Below are 21,262 nucleotides of genomic sequence, written 5' to 3'. Positions count from 1 at the left end.
TGCTGGGATTACAGGCGTGAGCCACCGCGCCCGGCCAAATTTAGAAGTCTTGATCAAAGCTATAGGAAATAGCTTTACAAACAAAATGTTGATGAGTCAAAATTTATTGAACACCACCATTTATATATTAAATAAACACTAAGGAAAAATATTCTAGCAACTATAAATGTAGTAGTGAAAACATGGAATGAAGTCAAGAAAATATCTTAACGTCCTCTGCTGTGTATTCTTCAGTGGAACTTTCAGTCTGACTAGCATCTGAATAGCATCTATTAAAAGGACAAGAACAGGGAAAAAAATAACGTAGAACAAATTGTGTTTAAGTCTAAGGTGCAATGCTTTTTATTTTCTTTATTTTCAGATGGAGTTTCACTCTTGTCCTCCAGGCTGGAGTGCAATGGTGCCATCTTGGCTCACTGCAACCTCTGCCTCTTGGGTTCAAGCGATTTTCCTGCTTCAGCCTGAGGAGTAGCTGGAATTATAGACGCGCGCCACCGTGCCTGGCTAATTTTTGTATTTTGGATAGAGACAGGGTTTTGCCATGCTGGACAGACTGGTCTTGAACTCTTGACCTCAGTTGATCTCTCCGCCTCGGCCTCCCAAAGTGCTAGGATTACAGTGCCCCGGCCTACTTTATAGTTTTAATTTTTTAACATAAAAATGCTTATTTGTCGTGCTTGCTTCGGCAGCACATACACTAAAAAAATGCTTTATTTGTATGTAGACTTTCACATAAAAATTACAAGGAGGGTTATTCCTAGGTATAGGAGAGGTGTTTCTGGTTTATAAAGAAATCATGAATGTTTTCAGACACTCATGAAAGAGAAAGGTTCCTCGGGTTCTGAGAGTGAGGAGCAGCGCCCGCCCCTAAGATGCTTCCAGAGTGAGTGTGCAGCACTGCTGGACCAAGAAAGAAAAGGATTTTTTCCTGTTTCACGCAGGTCAAGCAGTGCCCTGGACTACAGCTCCCGTCGTGCCTCTGGTCTCTTGCATTCGGTCCCGCCCTCCCGCCGTGGCCCGCGGCGAGCGCAGGCGCGCTGCACGCTGTCATCGCGGGCTGCGGAGGCTGGGCGGGGCTTTCGGGCGCCCGCGGGATGGTTCTGTCCTCTTACTGCACCCCCGGGTTTCTCTTCTGAAGGTTCACCTCGAATGAGGAACGAGCGGGGAGGGAACGGAAGGGCTGTGGCGGCGTGGGTACAGCCCGCCGGGCCCGGGGCTGGGGGAGGCCAGGTCACGTAACTGCTGCTCTGGCGTCGGGCCGGGGAGGGGGCGCTAGCCCCAGCAGCGCGAGCACTGCGCGCGCCGCGGCTCTGAAACAGTTACCGGCTAGTAAACAACAGCTGCGCGCGCACCCGCATCAGCTGGCGCCGGGATACCATACCTGGACCTCCTTCTCCCTTACCCCGCTGCCCGGTCAGTCCAGCCTGCGCTGCCATTTCCTTCTCTGCTGCGACCTGGTGAAAGAACGGCAAGGGGGTGACCTGCGCTGGGGACAGGGTAGGAGTGAACGCGCCTCCCGGCAAAGGGGTGGCCCGTTCTGCCACAGGCAGTAGAAACCTAGTGAGCGGACCGTGGCTCAGTGGACTAGCAAAGACCTGCCGCGACTCTGAGCTGCAGTCGGAGGTGTCTTGATCCGCTAACCTCCTCCCAGACCCCGGGGACCTTTCTGCCAGGAGAAGAGCGGGCGCGCCACCCCCGCAGACCTCTCGGAGACGGGAATCTGCTCTGCCCCTCATCTTCCTCTGCTCACCCTTCTCTCAGTGGTGTGGGTTATTTTTCCCGTTATGCATGCGCACCTTTCCCTCCAGACCCAAGTGGATTATCGACCCCAAAAACACCGGGTGGCTTTGCACACACCTCCCCCCAGCCAGACCTGTGGGGTATTCACCTGATACACAACAGGTGGCCGGGTGTACACCTTTTTGCAATCTGACTCCACGCTGTAGTCGCCTGATAAAGGTGGGCCTTCACGCACTTTGGTGAAGTAGAACCGTGGAACACCCACCAGATAAAGGAACTACCTCTACAGGAACCTGGGGGCTGAGCGGAGGGAGGCTTCATCTGCTGCTCTGAGACCATGGCACTGAACCTTCAGCTCTGGACCAGAGAGGAAAGCTAGAGAGCTCTTCATTCTGAAGGAAAGAAGTCACACAAGATTGACATTTTTTTGTTGTTGTTTTTTGGTTTTTTTCTCTCAAAAAAAAAAAAAAAAATCACCTATTGGGTGATTCTGGGATAGTCGGCTGGAATTCTGAGTAGAAGGATTCTTAGTTGGGGCTTTTTGTGTGGTGTGAATCAAGGTTATTGAGATGTGTTTTTTTCCAAGTTATCTTTTGTATTATTGCAGTCAGAAGTAGCTAGCGTAAGAGAGAGATTTTGCGAGGTTCCCCCCGCTTTTTTTTTTTTTTTTGTTCTTAAAAAGAAAAAAAAAAATGCATCCTCCAGAAACCACCACCAAGATGGCTTCAGTTCGGTTCATGGTGACACCGACAAAGATCGATGACATTCCAGGTTTGTCAGACACCAGTCCGGACCTCAGCTCTCGATCTAGTTCCCGAGTAAGATTTAGCTCCCGGGAAAGTGTGCCTGAAACAAGCCGTAGTGAGCCTATGAGTGAGATGTCTGGGGCCACCACCTCACTGGCAACTGTTGCACTGGATCCACCCAGTGACCGGACTTCTCACCCCCAGGATGTCACCGAGGGTAAGTGGAAACGCAGACCGCAGCATACTTTTATTACTGCCTTCTTTGTCCCAGATGACCGTCTAGGGATCTGGAAGATCATTTCCCCATTTTTATAATCATCAGGAATCAAGGCTCCTCTTTTTGAGGTGCTTAGAAACTCTTTGGAATAATAGCATAGTGGCTCTTTGCAGTAGTAATTTGGTATGTGAGAAGGTGTATGACAAGAAGGAAGGCAAATGTATATTTTAACTTCCTCATTTTTGTCTTGGAGTTGAAATGAGTATTTTGATTAAGGGTAGATATCAAAGAATGTAATCGTTTTTTAGCACAGAGAATCCTAAATTTTAAAATTTAGTCGGTCGGATATGTGTTCTCTAGCCATCATTGGCTATTTCAGTCTGCTTTAAGGCCAGTTACGTGGAGGAATTACTGATCATATCTTAGTAGCGTTCCTCCACGACTTCGGATGTGTATTGCAAAATTCTTTTTTGAAATCTATATTTTTATAGAGACGTTGGCACAAGTAGTTAAGCCTACACGGGGTGATGGTTGGTAGAACTTACGTGCTATTCTGTCAAATGGAGGACTTCTAAAAAGACTTTTAGGGCCTGATTCCTGTATAATTTCTTCTCTCTGAGCTTTAGATGTAATGTCTGTTGAGTATTTATAGTTAGCATGTAGCACACAAGCCACTCCAGGCTCATGTTGTCCACTGCAGACCTTTAGCTTCCTAAACCAGTTTATGTGTGTCAGCTGGCTTGGTTTTATTTGGTGTAGTGGGAAGAGGTGACGGAAGAGAGAGCAGAGAGAAAATGGGAAGATCGTAACATTTTTTGGACTCTAAAATTTAGAAGTTTGAGACTGCTTTTTATAAATATATAAAGTACTGCTTTATATATTTAGTTTTATGCTGTCTTGTAACTAGTACAGTCTTTTAGTGATAAAAATTTCTCTTAAAGACTCTTAAAATGATATTCCACCCAAGTTTGAAAACCATAGCCTCAGCCACTGACTTGTGAAAGCGAGGCTTACTCACCATTTTCCGGTGTCAGAAAATATTGTTCCTTTTAACCTAAAGGGTTCCGGAAACCAGAATGATTTTAGTTCCCTAATTCTGTTTGTGTTTTTAATGTCTGGAGAGAAGGTAGATCTGGTAAAGTTTCCAGTCCTAGAACTCACTCATCCTTGACTAATCATTTCTTCTTTGGAGATATTATAGGTTGGTTCTCAGACTTTTCTGTTTTCAACTTCTTGACAGATTTTATACTATGTCATGTACACTGTATTAAATTACAATATGAAATAAAAATTTATCATTTCCTCTTCCTCCAAATTAATTCCAAATTGTGGTTTTATCCTTCATGCTGTATTTAGTTGTAAAATATCAGGTAAAGACTATACCAGTATTAATTTTTTAATACATTTTTCATTAGGTAATTTATAGTTTAGTGTTGATAGACTCGTGGCTTACATGTTATGGAATTGTATTTTTATTCTTTTGAAAAGTGGGCTTATTTCAGTAATGTGTTAGCCTAGCAGAACAGGATCTTTGTCCAGGCTGGGGTTCTTAACGTTACTCTTAAGCATTCTTTACAGTTTAGAGTAGTATCCTTTTACACTATTGGGGTAAAAATGGGGACATACCTAAGTGAAGTCTATGTTGTTTACATGGGTTACAGATGTTAAAAGCTTGGTTCTCTATGTGACACATTCCTTACTTAATGTTTAAATACTCTCTGGTACCCAGATGAAAGGGAAATTAATAAATAGGCCGGCCATTAGCACTTTGCCTTATTCTCATGGAACTAGTTTTCTACTTTCCCAGTGACCTACCTTTTCTCTTTTTTTTCTTTCTATATTATGATGACTATCATCATGTGATAAATTTTCCCCACCATTAGAAGAAACCAGTTAGAAACATAATTATTTCACCCTTGGCTTCTTAGTATGTGAAAGCCCTTGTTAGATTTAGATGTAGCTTTTCAAAGGATGCTGTTGTGAATAAAGGGTCTAATGTTAATATACATTTCCCTCTAGGCTGGCTTTATTTTTATTTATTTATTTATTTATTGAGACAGAATCTCGCTCTGTCGCCCAGGCTGGAGTTCAGTGGGGCAATCTCGGCTCACTGCCACCTCTGCCTCCTGGGTTCAAGCAATTCTCCTGTCTCAGCCTCCTGAGTAGCTTCAATTACAGGCACTTTTTTTTGTATTCTTAGTAGAGATGGGATTTCACCGTGTTAGCCAGGATGTACTTGATCTCCCGACCCCGTTATCGCCAGCATTGGCCTCCCAAAGTGCTGGGATTACAGGTGTGTGCCACCATGCCCAGCCAGGATTCAGTTATTTTCTATATTAAAGCCAGCCTAGGCTGGGCACGGTGGCTCATGCCCATAATCCCAGCACTTTGGGAGGCCTAGGTGGGCAGATTACAAGGTCAGGAGTTTGAGACCAGCCTGGCCAATATGGTGAAACCCTCTCTCTACTAAAAATACAAAAATTAGCTGGGTGTGGTGGTGCACGCCTGTAAACTCAGGAGGCTGAGGCAGGAAAATTGCTTGAACCTGGGAGGTGGAGGTTACAGTGAGCCGAGATCGTTCCATTGCACTCCAGCCTGGGTAACAGAGCGAGAGTCTGTCTCAAAGAAAAAAAAAAAAGAAAACAATTGCATCCTTTTCTACAGTTGACTGTCCTTAAGCTCATAGTGTATTTCACAATTAAGTTTGCTATTTTAATATTTACAGTTCTCTGAATTTTTCGACCCTTTGTACATCCTTCTGTGGTTGTGACATTAGTATGATCCTTTCCCCCATTCTTCCCATGTTTCTTCCTATAGAGAAACTTCCCGCCTGAAGTTTCTTGTCATGTCTTTTACTCACATTACAAAAGGTGACACATTAAGTTTTAAATACTTAATTTCAGTGTGTTTTAATTTTTTTTGCTGTTGGCTTTCTTCTATCAAAGTGATTTTTCTTTCATTTTGGTAAGGCTCCATGTGAATGTATAGGACTGTCCAGTTGGTAAAATCAAGAATGTTGGCACTGTATTAGCTTATGTATGAAGAATGCCTTAAAGATACAAAAGAAACTGTTGAGAGTGGATGCCTCTGGAAAGTAAGTTATAAAAATAAAGTGGAATTTTCTTTTACCAAAACAATTAAGGGCATGTACAATTTTAAAATATTTACAGTTTGTCACTTTTATAATAGTTTTGAAAAGCACCACGTTAGAGCTAATGATCTAGACTCTCATTCTCATCAAACCACATTTTAGTAAATGAGGAAACTTAAAACCCCAATAGATTAGACTTAAAAAATAACAAAATAAATGAGGAAACCAAGGCTTACAGAGATGGTTATTTGTTGATCATATAATGGCAAAGCCAACACTGAAGTTCAGGCCTCCTGACTTTTATCCAGTCCTCTTTCTTGCATCATCTTGCCTCTGCTATGATGAACATTTTTTATGTGTGCTATGAAGTATATTTTTATATGTCATTTGTAGTCCCTAATACTTTTGTTTTTGAGATGGAGTCTTGTTCTGTCATCCAGTCTGGAGTGTGGTGGTGCTGTCTTGGCTCACTGCAACCTCTGCCTCCCTGGACCAAGTGATTCTCCTGCCTCAGCCTCCCAAGTAGCTAGTATTACAGACAGCTGCAACCACACCCAGCTAAATTTTGTATTTTCAGCAGAGATGGGGTTTCACCATGTTGACCAGGCTGGTCTTGAACTACTGACCTCAGATGATCTGCCTGCCCCTGCCCCACACCCTGCTTGCGGTCCCTAATACATTTCAACCTTTTATAATTCAACAAATACTCCCTGAGACTCTGATACATATGAAGCAGTCTGGTATTAATTGTAGGAAATATACAGATAAGATATAGTTTCTGCCTTTGCAGATCTGATGGGATAGCAGTGAAAATGACTAGAGCACTTTATTTATTTCTTCATCAAATATTTGTTACTCTGAGCACTTATTAAATATAAGGCCCTGTGCTGGCTGTTAAAGATGTTGGGTGTTAAAGACGGAGAAAAAGAATCCATTATCTATTCTAAGGAAAGTTATGATCTAATAGGGTAAGCAAACACATTTGTTTATAAATTATACTGCTGTGTAAGTCTGACAGTAGAATATGCAGAAATACAGCAAAGGAAATGATGAACTGAAATAAAATAGAAACACTAAGAGACTGGAGGACGTAATAAGGTAAAGTGTGTTGGAAGGTGTAGAAAGATTAAAGACTGGTCAGATGGTTGAATGTTGTTGGAGTAAGCAGTTTCAGAGGTGGAGCATTTCTTATATAATGTGATCTAGTGTGTAGCCTTGGGAGTGGGTTTCTGAAGTGCAGAGTTGAGGTCTAAGTATAACAACTTTGAGACTGGCTGTTAACCAAGTTTTTGTGAGAGATGTTAGAGACACAAAGGTAATTTAGATAAGTCCTTTCTGTGTGTGTGTGTGTGTGTGTGTGTAATTTAGATAAGTCCTTTCTGTGTGTGTGTGTGTGTGTGTGTGTGTGTGTGTGTGGAGGGAAGAGGAGGGGGAAAGGAGGAGGGAGGAGAGTAGGATCAGATAAGTCCTTTCTTTAAGGAGTCATGTCCTTTCTGAAACCTTTTCTGATTGAACCCCATATCCAGATAAAATAAACCAGGCTCTTATTGTCCCTATAATGCCTGTATCACTTTATTTTTTTTTTAATTTATGTATTATCTTTCTCAGCTATCCTGGAGGGTTCTTTAGGACAAGGATACAAAATTACTTACACCTAGTATAATATGTGATATCCCATATACCTTGTATACAATAAATAGATATTGAATTGAAGATCTTGTATACTTAAAAACAAGAGACAAATTAAAAATGTATTGTGATAAAGGCATATTAATGTATGTACTAGACCAGTACTAATTCATCTGGCTGCATAATGAAATGATCTAGAGAGCTTTTTAAAAAATACCTCTAGGCTGGGCGTGGTGGTTTATGCCTGTAATCTCAGCACTTTGGGAGGCCAAGGTGGATGGATCACTTGAGGCCAGAAGTTCAAGACCAGCCTGGGTAACATGGTGAAACCCATCTCTAATAAAAATACAAAAACTTAGCTGGCATTGTGGTGCATACTTGTAATCTCAGCTACTCAGGTGGCTGAGGCATAAGAACCTGGGAGGCAGAAGTTGTACTCCAGCCTGGGTGACAGAGTGAGACTCTGTCTCAAATAAATAAATTAATGAATTTAATTAAGAATAAGGCCGGGTGCAGTGACCCACCCCTGTAATCCCAGCACTTTGGGAAGCCGAGGCAGGCAGATCATGAGGTCAGGAGATCGAGACCATCCTGGCCAACGTGGTGAAACCCCATCTCTACTAATAATACAAAAATTAGCTGGGTATAGTGACACATGCCTGTAATCCCAGCTACTCGGGAGGCTGAGGCAGGAGAATCCCTTGAGCCAGGGAGTTGGAGGTTACAATGAGCCGAGCTCTCGCCACTGCACTCCAGCCTGGCGACAGAGCGAGACTCCATCTCAAAAATAAATAAATAAAAAATTAAAAATACCTCTATCCTGACAAAACAAACAAAACCCAAGAGAAAAACAACAAAATTCTCATTTTTAGCCACACACCAAAATAAGTGAATTTTATTGTATTGCCAATCATAGGTGATTATTACCTTTTTTTTCTTTTTTTTTTTTGAGATGGAGTTTCAGTCTGTCACCCGGGCTAGAGTGCAGTGGGGCAGTCTCTGCTCACCGCAACCTCCACCTCCCAGGTTCAAGCAATTCTCCTGCCTCCGCCTCCGCAGTATCTGGGACTACAGGTGCGCAGCACCATACACCATACCTGGCTAATTTTTGTATTTTTAGTGGAGACTGGGTTTCAGTATGTTGGTCAAGCTGAACTATTAACTTTCTCTTTAATATAGCTTCTATAGTATATGATTATTGAATACTATCCATGTTTTACTTTGGCATTCTGATAGTAAGCTAGATGACATCATTTAAGGAAGTAATATATTTTATAAAATACATTGATCTTTACATATCTTTTATAAAATACCTTTTTAGCTTGCCTGAAAGCATCCTCTTGATGGATTTTTTTTTTTTTGAGACAGGGTCTCATTTTGTCACCCAGGCTGGACACAGTGGGGTTATCACTGCTCACTGCAGCCACAACTTTCTGAGCTCAAGCAGTTCTCCCACCTCAGCCTCCTGAGTGGCTGGGAACACAGGTGCACACTACCATGCCCCGCAAATTTTTTTGTAGAGACTAGATTTTACTATGTTGCCCAGGCTGGTCTTGAACTCCTGTGTTCAAGCAGTTGGCCCACCTGAGCCTCCCAAAGTGCTGGGATTACAGGTGTGAGCCACCCTGCCTGGCCTTAGATTTTTTTTTTCTTTAAAAAAAGCTTTTCAGGCTGGGTGCAGTGGCTCACGCCTGTAATCCCAGCACTTTGTGAGGTAGAGTCAGACAGATCACAAGGACAGGAGTTGGAGACCAGCCTGGCCAACATTGTGAAACTCTGTCTCTCTACTAAAAATACAAAAAATTAGCTGGGCATGGTGGCAGGTGCCTGTAATCTCAGCTACTGGGGAGGCTGAGGCAGGAGAATCACTTGAACCCGGGAGGCAGAGGTTGCAGTGAGCCAAGATCAGACCACTGCACTCCAGCCCTGGCATCAGTGCGAGGCTGTCTCCAGAAAAAAGGCTTTTCAGTATCACTTGTCAAAAACATTCTGATTATTAACCTTAACTGTTTTTCCTCTCTTCTCTATGCTCCATAGCCAGATTAAACTTTATAATATACTGCTTTACACCACAAGAAGCAATCAGCCAAATCCAGAATATGGGAAGTTTTATTGAATAACTAGATTATTCAACAAATAATTGGGATGGGGTAGAGGAGGAATGATGGGAAGGAAGGGAAAGCTGTTACAGATAAAAAGAGCCATATCAACCAAATGCAGTGTGTTAACTTGGTTTGGATTCTGATGTGCAGAAAACAAATGAAAAAAGATTTGCAATAAGGGGGGGCAATTTGAACATGTACATGGTATTAAACAATATTAAGGAATTATTGTTAATTTTGTTAGAGATGTATATGACACTGTGGTAATGTAAAGCTCTTATCTGTAAAGATATATATTGAAGTATTTACTGGCTAAATGAAATATACTCCAGCTCCTTCCTCCCCACTCCTCCCCAAAAAAGTTGGGGAGCAATAGACAGAACAAGATTAGCAAATGTTTATAATTTGTTGAAGTAGAGTAAAAGGTACATTTTACTATTTCTTAGCTTTTATCTTTGAACATGTCTGTAAACTCCTGAGCCCAAGTGATCCTCTCAGTTGGGCCTCTCAAAGTGCTAGGATTGCAGGCATGAGCCACCATGCCTGGCCAAATTTTTAAAAGGTTAAATTACAATTAAAGGATTTTCTTTCATTGAGTGTATCCCAGAATACTGTAGATATTTGATTAGATATCAGTGATTGATACAGTGATTACCTCAATGTCTTGTCTTTGATCTTCAGTGGTCTCTCATATGTCCTTAGTAAGTCTTTCCACCATGAGCCCAAATTTTTTTTCTTTTCAGCGGCGTGTTTCTAGATTCCAGATTCTCATTAATTTTAATATTACCTTTACTGGAATGGAAGAAACAAATGAAAGAAGGCACTCCTGCAAACCTGGGAACCTTATGAAAGTCATGTTTTCCCATTTTAAAGCTGTTGGGAGAATGTTTCTAATGCCAACATTTAAGGCAACTTATAATTCTGTAAGCTTTTGAATTATGGCTGCTGCTGCTTTTGCCGTTCGTGTCTAACATATATTTCTTGACTACAAAGAACTTTGTGCAAATTCTAAAAAGGCACCCCTTTGTACCCTGAGCCATCATGGCTTCACTGGAGAAGGGCAAGCTGGATTTCAACCCCTTTCCCCTTGCCCTTCTGGCCTAATGCCCTTGTGCACCGTCTATACAGCTGTACCTGGTGAACTTGTTGATTCAGAATAATGAAGTTACATGTGTTTAAGTTTTTGGTGATGTGTGTTTCTGAGGAGTAGGTGTGAATGTTTGAAGTGCTATAGGGTAGGAATTATGTGAGCATTTTATTTTGTGAATGTTAAAACAATGTATTATTTTTTTAAAATTCTGTAAGTTTTACAAGTGTATGGAAAAACAAGAAGCCATCCTCTGTTCGTTTGTTTCTTCTTTGAGATGGAGTCTCGCTCTGTGTCACCCAGGCTGGAGTGCAGCAGTGCAATCTTGGCTCACTGCAACCTCTGCCTCCTGGGTTCAAGCGATTCTCCTGCCTCAGCCTCATGAGAGCTGGGATTACAGGTGCACACCACCACACCAGGCTTATTTTTGTATTGTTAGTAGAGATGGGGCTTCACTGTGTTGACCAGGATGGTCTCGAACTCCTGACCTCATGATCCGCCTGCCTTGGCCTCCCAAAGTACTGGCATTACAGATGTCAGTCACCACACCTGGCTGCCATTCTCTGTTAAAACCCTGTAACTAGTGGTTCAGTGTATGTTTTATTTTATTTTTTTGAGACAAAATCTAACTTTGTTACCCATGCTAGAGTCCAGTGTCTATTCAGAGGCACGTTCGTAGTACACTGCAGTCTGGAACTCCTGGGCTCAAGTGATCCTCCTACCTCCGTCTCCCGAGTAGCTGGGAGTACAGGCATGCACCACCACGCCCAGCTAATTTTTGTATTTGCTTTTGGTAGACATTAGGTTTTGCCATGTTTCCCAGGATGGTGTCGAACTCCTGGGCTCAAGCAAGCTGCCTGTCTCGGCCTCCCAAAGTGGTAGGATTACAGGTGTGACCCACTGTACCCGGCCCTGGTGTATTTTTAAGAATTTCAACAATTACATTTGAAGGTACGAACACAAAACTGCAGAACATACATTAGGTACACACTCATACAGCACCTTGCCTTAATGGTAGAAGTTCAATAGATGATTGGTAGGAAGCATTATCACCATATTTGCTCAGCTCTAAGGTGATTACTGTACTTTAACATTTGTGATATTCAGGTGTGTTTTACTTTTGAAGAATTTTTAAGTTAAAGTGAAGTTTATACTTAAGATTTCAGAATCAAGTCAATACTGTAAATCAGTCAGTCTGAGGGGCTATGCAAAAACTGAAATTTTGAAATTACCTTTGGATGTCTTAACAAAAAAAATGTGAAGTCTGAAGATTTTTTCTTCTTAAAATTTCAGTTTTTGCCAGGCACAGTGGTGTGTGCCTGTAGTCCCAGCTACTCAGGAAGCTGAGGTGGGAGGATCTCTTGAGCCCAGGAGTTCTGGGGTATAGTGTGCTATGCTGTTTGGATGTCCGCACTAAGTTCAGCATCAATATGGTGACCTCCAGGGTGCAGGGGACCACCGGGTTGCCTAAGGAAGGGTGAACCGGCCCAGGTTGGAAACATAGCAGGTCAAAACTCCCATGCTCATCAGTAGTGGGATTGCGCCTGTGAGTAGCCACTGCACTCCAGCCTGGGCAACATAGCGAGACCCTGTCTCTAAAAAAAGAAAAAAATTTTAGTTTTTGTAGTTAAAAACTGTAGAAGGCTGGGTATGGTGGCTCACACCTGTAATCCTAGCATATTGGGAGCCCAAGGCAGGCAGATCACAAGTTTAGGAGACCATCCTGGCTAACATAGTGAAACCCCATCTCTACTAAAAATATGACACAAGAACAGAAAATGAAACACCGCATATTCTCACTCATAGGCGGGTGATGAAAAATGAGAACACATGGACACAGAGAGGGGAGTACTAAACACTGGGGTCTATAGGGGGAAAAGGGGAGGGCCAGTGGGAGGGGGAGGTGGGGAGGGATTGCCAGGGGAGAAATACCAAATGTGGGTGAAGGGGAGAAAGCAAACAAAACACACTGCCCTGTGTGTACCTATGCAACTGTATTGCATGCTCTGCACATGTACCCCAAAACCTAAAATGCAATAAAAAAAAAAATATGACAAATTAACGATAGAAGGCTGGACGTGGTGGCATGCGCCTGAAGTCCCAACTACTTGGGAGGCTGAGGCAGGAGAATCACTTGAACCCAGGAGGCAGAGGTTGCAGTGAGCTGAGATCGCACCACTGCACTCTAGCCTGGGCAGAGTAAGACTCCCTCTCAAAAAAAAAGAAAGAAAGAAAATACAACTGTAGAAATAGAAAACAAAAGCCACATTATTAGGAAATGACAGGTACATTTAGATGTTAATTCTAATTTTAGTCTTTTTTTTCTTTTCTTTTTAAAATTTCCTGTTACCTCAGACCTGGGTTTCAGTCTTCAGTTTTCTAGCTAAATTAACCAGTGGCAGCTTTTGGTTTGTAGTTTCATTACTGCTTTGCTAACCTTCGTTACGTTTGTCACGACCTTGAGAAATCCATGCAAAATATTCAATTGGTGACATTCATCTGTTTATAGCCATAACCATTTGGTAAATAACTTTACTTTTTGGCAAAGTAGCAATTGAATTTATCTCGTTTTACCAGACAGGTCTACATTTACTTTGAGGTAAAGCTATTGGTTTTTTATATTGCCAGTTTAAAAAAAGAGAGAAGAGAGAACACTAATAAGTTAAAAGCTCTTATATATACATGGACATTTTCACTTTGAGGATCTATGAGAAATTGAATCTTACCAAAATTTACCTTTGTTCTATTTTGAGAGCATTTGCATTTACCATATTTAAAGTTTTTTTGGTTTTTTTTTTTTTTGACAGCCTTTTTCACAACTGGCTAATTTGCATCCTAAGATGTATGCAAAAGATTATGCTGGGTTAATTTATTTTTTGTCTGGTTCAATAGCATACTCCATTTCAAATGAAATTTTAAGAACTGATAGGAATAGAAAGATACTCTTCCCAGCTGAGCATGGTGGCTCATGCCTGTAATCTCAGCACTGTGGGAGGCCAAGGTAGATGGATCATTTGAGGTCAGAAGTTCAAGACCAGTCTGGCCAACATGGTGGAACCCCATCTCTACTAAAAATACAAAAATTAGCCAGGTATGTGGTGGATGCCTGTAATCCCAGTTACTCAGGAGGCTGTAGCAGGAGACTCATTTGAACCCGGGAAGTGGAGGTTGCAGGAAACTGAGGTCCTGCCACTGCACTCCAGCCTAGGCAATAGAGCAAGACTCTGTAAAAAAAAAAAAAAAAAAAAAGAAAGAAAAAGAAAAGAAAAGGCAAACGTTCTTTCCTATTAGATGAGGTCAGTTCTTTCCCCTTTTGAAAAATGATCAGTTTGGGTATTTTTTCATTTTTAAAGTCATTTTCTTCTGTACTAAGATGAAATTTTTCTCATCCAAGAGAAACAAGAGGTTGATAAGGTTAAGTAACTTGCCCAAGGTCATACAAGTAACAAATTGAAGAATAATGATTTGAACCCAGGCACATGTAATGCTAAGACCAGCATTTTTGTCATTACACTGCATTTTCTCTGGCATGCTAATAGTAGTTGGCCCTATTGAAACATTTATTAGGATGCATTTGCTAGCCTGGGCAACATAGTAAAACCTCATCTCTACAGAAAAAAAAAAAGTATCCAAGCCTGGTTGTGTGCACCTGTAGTCCCAGCTATTTGGGAGGCTGAGATGCGAGGATTGCTTGAGTTTGAGAGGTCGAGGTTATAGTGAGCTGTGATCATGACACTGCACTCCAGCCTGGGTGACAGAGCAAGATCCTGTATCCAAAAAAAAAAGTAATAAAATGGCACATTCTCTGAATAACTTAGATTCTATGTTCCTAAAAGGAAATCTAGTATAAGGTTAGGTATTTCATTGTCGTTCACACAAATAATGTGCCTAGAGCCAGGGCAGTAGTTCTGAGTTTCATCGACAGTTACTGACCTAGTTACATTAGTCCTTCTGTCCTAATGAAGATTTTGACCCAAGTCTCCGTAGATCTAAAATGGAGTTTTGTTTCAGGGGAGGGAGAAAGCAGTAACTTATAAAAACACTTGTTTTCTGATAAAAAATTAACAAGGTAATTTTGTTTTGGATTATGTTTTCATTTTCCTTCACATTTTAAGAAACATGTCCTTAGTTTTAACAATATGTTGCTTAATGTGAGATTTATTTTCTATATACTGTTTTTGTGTTGACTCGAAGCATCATACATCAGAAGTGAAATTCTGAGTTACTGAATGTTTGTGTTCATACCTGCCAGTGCTTCGTCCTTGGTTGGTGATTCTTAGGTCCTATCACACCTAGGCTATAATGACATTGGACTAAGGAAAAAGCTGGCTGCCTTTTATAAAGAATTGTGATAAGGTGAAAGAGGTAACAGTGGAAACTGAGGACTCAGAGGCATTTGATAGTGCCTGTTTTAGTATTTGGATCAGCAGCTGAAATGGCTGAAGTAGCTATCAAATTAGCCATCAACTATCCTACTGCATTGTTTCCTCTAGTGAAGACACAACTTTTAGTTTTTTGAAAAAGTAGATGGGCAGGTGGTGGTGTGTTCTCAAGGTTCGTTCTTTGCTTGTAGTGCGTTGTACTTATAATCCTAGTTTTATATTGCCTTTGAGTCTGTAGTTAATTGGATAATAAGATTATGAGCTTCTTGGGCAGGAACAGTGTCTTGCTCTCCATTTCATTCCTATTTCTTGGCACATAGTTGGCACTCAGATATTACTGAGTAAATGCATGATCCTTTTGGCCTCAGTTAAAGCATGAGATTTTCCTGAGGTGTTAAGTGGGAGAATTCTTTGTCTTCCTTACTCTGCAATATGATGAATCCATCAGAAAATAATGTATTTTATATATTTATTATCTTTTAGCCCCCAAATTCATTATATATTCACCAGTGATAACATTTCCTAAAAATCCATTTTCATAGACAGTTTCAAGTCGAGATATGGAAGACTTAAGCAGTAAGTCCATAACATCCCATGATAGTTGGTCTTTACCAAAGTAATTGATTCCTTCAATAATTGTATGCATAGGAGACAAAATTTAGAATTTGTGATCATTTTGATATTTTTCACCAATATTTACTGTCTCCATTACAGAGGGATAAAAGGGTTTGCAGAATATGATAAATAAGGAAAACATGTATACATCTTCTACTTATGAATGAGACTGTATTTTTCAGGCTCCAGGTATACTAGTAACCCTAAACGTAATGGTGAACTGCTCGTTGTCCTGTAAGATGTTTATAGCATTTTCTAACACAGAACTATTCAGAGTGTAGTAAGAGACAGTGCTGGCCCATGAGCTGTTTGTTATCTGTGAGGAGATAAGTTCAGAAATTGAGTTTTTAGAAACTTGCATAGCAGTTTGAAAGAACAAATATATGTCTGTCAAATCTAACACTAACAAATTGGGGCTTGTATTTGGTATATATTTATTTTGTTTTTCTGGTAATGCATTTTTAATATTTTCTAACAAAATTATTGGCCTGTAATGAATTGGAGATTCAAAGAAAAAAAAGTTCTTTACCAGAGATAAGTTGCAAAGCAGTATTCTAAAACAGTGGTTCCCATCCTTTCATGTTCACCTAACCTTCTAAATGATGCCACACTCAAGGGGGTGTGGAGTGTGGGATGTAGAGTGCTGTTTCCCTACCAGTAGCCCTCTGATAGAGAATCCTTATGTTGAAAATAATTTCCCACTGACATTCCCTTAATTGTTCTGATCTTTTCACTAAATCTGACTTAAAAAATTTTTAAATAAATGGGCTGAATAAAACAAAACGCTGGCTATTATGAGTTCTGAGCTATGCTGGTATAATATATTAAGATTGCAGGGTCAAAATACTACCCCTAAATAGACTCATTCTTCTGAAGAATGGGCATGCTAACTTTTTTTTAGCAGGTATAATATAGTCACAAATAATGTGTTTTACTGAAACTAATTAGTAACATAAATACAATATGTATAAGATTTGGCCTAATATGTAGAGCACTATAGGAGTAATGCCATTATAAATGCCCCTTTTGCCCCGTACTGACCTTTATATCTTATTACTTTAAAATATCATAATTTTTTAAAGTATAAAAATATAAATATTTCATACCTGTATGATTCCTGTTTATCATTGAATAATAATTCATCATATGCCATGTATTATAGGTTGATTATTTTATTGATGGATACCTGGGCTATTTCCTGCTTGGGTTGTTATGAAAAAAGCTGCTATATGTTTATTTGTTTGAATTTTTTGTGGATTTATGCTTTTATTTATCTTGGGTAAAAATACTGAGAAAATAATTGCTGGGTCTTAGGGTAGGCATATGTTTTTGATTTATAAAAAACTACTGGAACTTTTTCCAAAATGATGTGCCATTTTATACTCCCCACCAATGTTTATGCTACATCTTTGCCAAAAGTCTTTTTTCTGTTTTTGAGACAGGATCTCATTCTGTCACCTAGGCTGGTGTGCAGTGGCACAATTAGGGCTCACTGCAGCCTCAACCTCCCAGGCTCAAGCAGTCCTCCTGCCTTAGCTGGGACTATAGCTGTGTAGTAGCACACCTGGCTAATTTTTTCTGAATTTTGGTAGAGAAGGGGTTTCTCCTTGTTAACCAGGCTGGTCTCAAACTCATGAGCTGAAGCAGTCCTTCCATGTCAGCCCCCAAAAGTGCTGGTATTACAGGCCTGAGCCACCATGCTTGAATGCCAACAGTCTTTTAAATTAGCAGTCCCCAACCTTTTTGACAACAGAGACTGGTTTAATGGAAGACAATTTTTCCACAGACTAAGGTAGGGGACAGGTACGATTTTGGCATGAAACTGTTCTACCTCAGATCATTAGGCATTAGATTCTCATAAGGAGCACACAGCCTAGATCCCTCACATGTGCAGTTCACAACAGGGTTGGCGCTCCTGTGAGAGTCTAATGCTGCTGCTGATCTGACGGGAGGCGGAGCTCAGGCGGAAATGCTTGCCTGCCGCTCATCCTCCTGCTGTGTGGCACAGTTCCTGGCAGGTCAGGGACCACTACCAGTCCATGGCCCAGGGATTGGGAATCCTTGTTTTTTATTGTGATTTTAATTTACATTTCCCTGATGGCCAGTGATTGAGCACTTTTTCAACAGCTTTTTGTGGTTTGCATATCTTCCTTGTCAATTGTTTAAATCTTTTGCCCATTTTGTTTGTTTGTCTTCATATTATTGAGGTGTAGGGAATTTTGATATATTCTAGGTACAGATCTCCTTTGTCAATCATATGTTTTGTGAATTTTTCCCAGTCTCTGGCTTGCCTATTCATTTTCTTAATGGTGTTCATTGTATTTTTTCAACATTTTATTATGAAAATTTTCTCCTTTTTTGAGACAGAGTTTCACTCTGTCACCAGGCCTAGAGTGCAGTGGCGAGATTTTAGCTCATTGCAACCCTCCAGGTTCAAGTAATTCTCCTGCCTCAGCCCTCTGAGTAGTTGGGATTATAGGTGCCTGCCATGGCAACTGGCTAACTTTTGTGTTTTTAGTGGAAATGGGTTTCACCATATTGGCTGGGCTGGTCTCAAACTCCTGACCTCAAGTAATCCGCCCACCTCGGCTTCCCAAAGTGCTGGGCTTACAGGCGTGAGCCACCTCACCCAGCCTATTATGAAAATTTTCAAGCATACAAGAAGTTGAAAGACTTTTATAGTGAACACCCATACACCCACCACCCAGATTCTGTCATTAACATTTTATTATAATTGTCTTTTCACATCTGTGTCCATCTATCCTGTTATATGCATTTTAAGGTAAATTGCAGAATATTTGCTTCCCACAGATACTTCACAATGCATTATTATGAAGTATAAATAATTATGAATTTGAATTCAGTCATTGCACCTTTTTTCTTTTGAGGTAAACTTTTCGTACAGTTTACCTCAAGGAAGGGTGTGTGTGTGTGTGTGTGTGTGTGTGTGTTTTAAAACGGAGTTTCACTATTGTTGCCCAGGCTGGAGTGCAATGATGTGATCTTGGCTCACCACAACCTCTGCCTCCCAGATTCAAGTGATTTTCCTGCCTCAGCCTCCCCAAATCTGGGATTACAAACATGTACCACCATGCCTGGCTAATTTTGTATTTTTAGTAAAGACAGGGTTTCTTCATATTGGTCAGGCTAGCCTTGAACTCCCGACCTCAGGTGATCTGCCTGCCTCAGCTTCCCAAAGTGCCGGGATTACAGGTGTGAGCCACTGGGCCCAGCAAAGGCACAAGTTTATAGTGAACATTGGCTGAGTTTTGACAGATGCATGCACCCGTGGAATCCTAAGCCCCATCAAGATGCAGAATGTTACCATTACTCTAGGAAGTTCATTCAGGCCCAGTCCTAGTTAATCTCTGTCTCCATTCTTCCAGATCCAATCATCATCCTGCTTTTTCGGCATCATAGGTTAGTTTTGTCTGTTCTAAAACCTTATAAAAGTGGATTCACATATTATGTACTCTTCTGTTTAAAGCGCCTTTCACCTAGTATAATGGTTTTGAGATTCATCCATGTTGTTGAACCTATTAATAGTTTATTCCTTTTTATTACTGAGTAGTAATTCTTTGTATGACTATATCACACTTTATCCATTGTCTTGTGAATGTATACCTAAGATGTTTCCAGTTTTTGTACATTATGGATAAACTGCTGTGAACATTTTTGTTCAAGTCCTTTGTGGGAATATATTTTGTTTTCTTTTTTTTTTTTGAGACAGAGTCTCTCTCGCCCAATCTGGAGTGCAGTGGAGCCATCTTGCTCACTGCAACCTCTGTCTCCCGTGTTCAAGCAATTCTCCCTAACCCTCCTGAGTAGCTGGCATTACTACAGGCACCGGCCACCACGCATGGCTAATTTTTGTATTTTTAGTAGAGACAAGGTTTTACCATTTTGGTCAGGTTGGTCTCGAACTCCTGACCTTGTGATCCACCTGCCTGTCTCCCAAAATGCTGGGATTACAGGCGTGAGCCACCACACCTGGCCTTTTTGTTTTTTTTGTTTTTTTTTTTTTTTTTTTTGAGACGGAGTCTCACTCTGTCACCCAGGCTGAGGTGCAGTGGTGTGATCTCAGCTCACTGCAACCTCCACCTCCCAGGTTCAAGAGATTCACCGGCCTCAGCCTCCAGAGTAGCTGGGATTACAGGCATGAGACACCAAGCCGGGCTAATTTTTGTATTTTTGGTAGAGATGGGGTTTGACCATGTTGGCCAGGCTGGTCTAGGATTACAGGCCTGAGCCACCTCAGCTGCATCTTTCGTATTCCAAGTTGATGTAGTGCCAGTCTTTCTTTAAAGAGGACGGTATAAAAATGAACCCTTCCCGGCCGGGCGTAGTGGCTCATGCCCATAATCCCAGCACTGTGGGAGGCTGAAAGGGCGCGGATCATTTGAGGTCAGGAGTTTGAGATCAGCCAGACCAACATGGTAAGACTGTCTCTACTAAAAATACAAAAAAAAAATTAGCCAGACATGGTAGCATTTGTCTGTAGTCCCAACTACTCAGGAGGCTGAGGCAGGAGAATGGCTTGTACCTGGAAGGCAGAGGTTGCAGTGAGCCGAGATCGCGCCACTGCACTCCAGCCTGGCCGACAGAACTAGACTCTGTCTGTTCTGTCAAAAAAAAGTGAACTGTTCCCTAATCTTTCTTGTGTGAAATATGAAGACAAAGGTTGAAATCATGACGTTCACATAAGGATGACAACTTCAGAGAAGAAATAGAGGAGCAAGCAATGGACGGTAGTTCACTGTAAATTCTGTCCAGTCTCCAGCTTTCGGCAGCTTTGGGAAAGCAGGCTAAACTCTTCTTGGGGTTCTTCAAGTTAATAACAATAAGCAAGGGTGGAGTGCTTAATCCTTTTAAGTGATAAACACTGTGGAAGGCGTGTCTTCAAGCGTCCCACTCCCTCGGGCCTGTAGGTCACGTGAGCTTAAAGTACTTCCCGAATCCCAGCCACTGTCTCCTGTAGGCGGGGATCACAGTCTGAAAGGACAGCAAGGAAGAGGTAGGAAGGGAAAACTAATTGGAAGGAAGTTTAAATATAGAAAGAGTAAAGTATTCCTTTCTAACTATAACAATGCCGCACTTTACTGTGACTAAGGTAGAGGACCCAGAGGAGGGAGCAGCAGCTTCGATCTCTCAAGAGCTTAGTTTAGCAGACATAAAAACCCGGATTCAGGATTCAGATGAACCAGGTGAGTAAGCAACTTGGGTGCTTTTGGAACCTATAGAATTTTTCATGAAGGAAGAGGTAACTAGAATATCAGAATTCAAAATGCCTTCTTTAGGACAGAGAATAGTGTTGTGGTTGAAGTGTTTTTCAGTTACTTGTTTTACTCCCCTGTATATCTGATAACTTCTCTTACTTTTCTCACACACTGGTTTGTTTTTCCTCACAATGAGTTCTGTGTTCATTACCAACAGGTGAAACTGAATCAGTGGCAATGTTTGAAGAGTTTTCAAGCAAAAAGAATGGCACAGTAGAAGTCAGTTTATGTGGAATTTAGAATTCACTTTTTCCTCACAGTTTAGATTGTATCTGGAAAAGCCTTTAAACCCAACTAAGTGGATATAGCAGTTTATGTAATATTATATAAAGAGGGAGCATGGTTCAGTAGTTTTGTACCGTGGACTTTGACTGTAC

At 41.1% G+C, this 21,262-nt stretch overlaps 1 protein-coding gene across 6 annotated transcripts in view; it reads left to right on the top strand.

Moving 5' to 3' along the window:
* Positions 1-1,046: 1,046 nt before the first annotated feature.
* SLC12A6 (solute carrier family 12 member 6) overlaps positions 1,047-21,262 on the top strand; it is a 103,316-nt gene continuing 83,100 nt past the window's right edge. For 2 of the 6 annotated variants that reach the window (XM_078334427.1, XM_078334426.1), the window contains exons 1-2: positions 20,586-20,623; positions 20,720-20,813. Coding sequence is in view for 4 of the 6 variants with exons in the window: in XM_035259933.3 (XP_035115824.1) it covers positions 2,433-2,703 (271 nt within the window). In the remaining 2 variants the exon portion in view is untranslated. Of the gene's footprint in view, positions 2,704-20,585; positions 20,814-21,262 lie in introns of those variants that run through there. The other 4 variants (XM_035259933.3, XM_035259932.3, XM_054240591.2 and 1 more) reach the window with 2 other exon arrangements.

This window comes from Callithrix jacchus, chromosome 8 (assembly GCF_049354715.1).
Source record: "Callithrix jacchus isolate 240 chromosome 8, calJac240_pri, whole genome shotgun sequence".
Lineage (NCBI taxonomy): Eukaryota > Metazoa > Chordata > Mammalia > Primates > Cebidae > Callithrix > Callithrix jacchus.
Note: the sequence above shows the minus strand (reverse complement) of the source record. Positions and strands in the feature narration are given on the sequence as shown.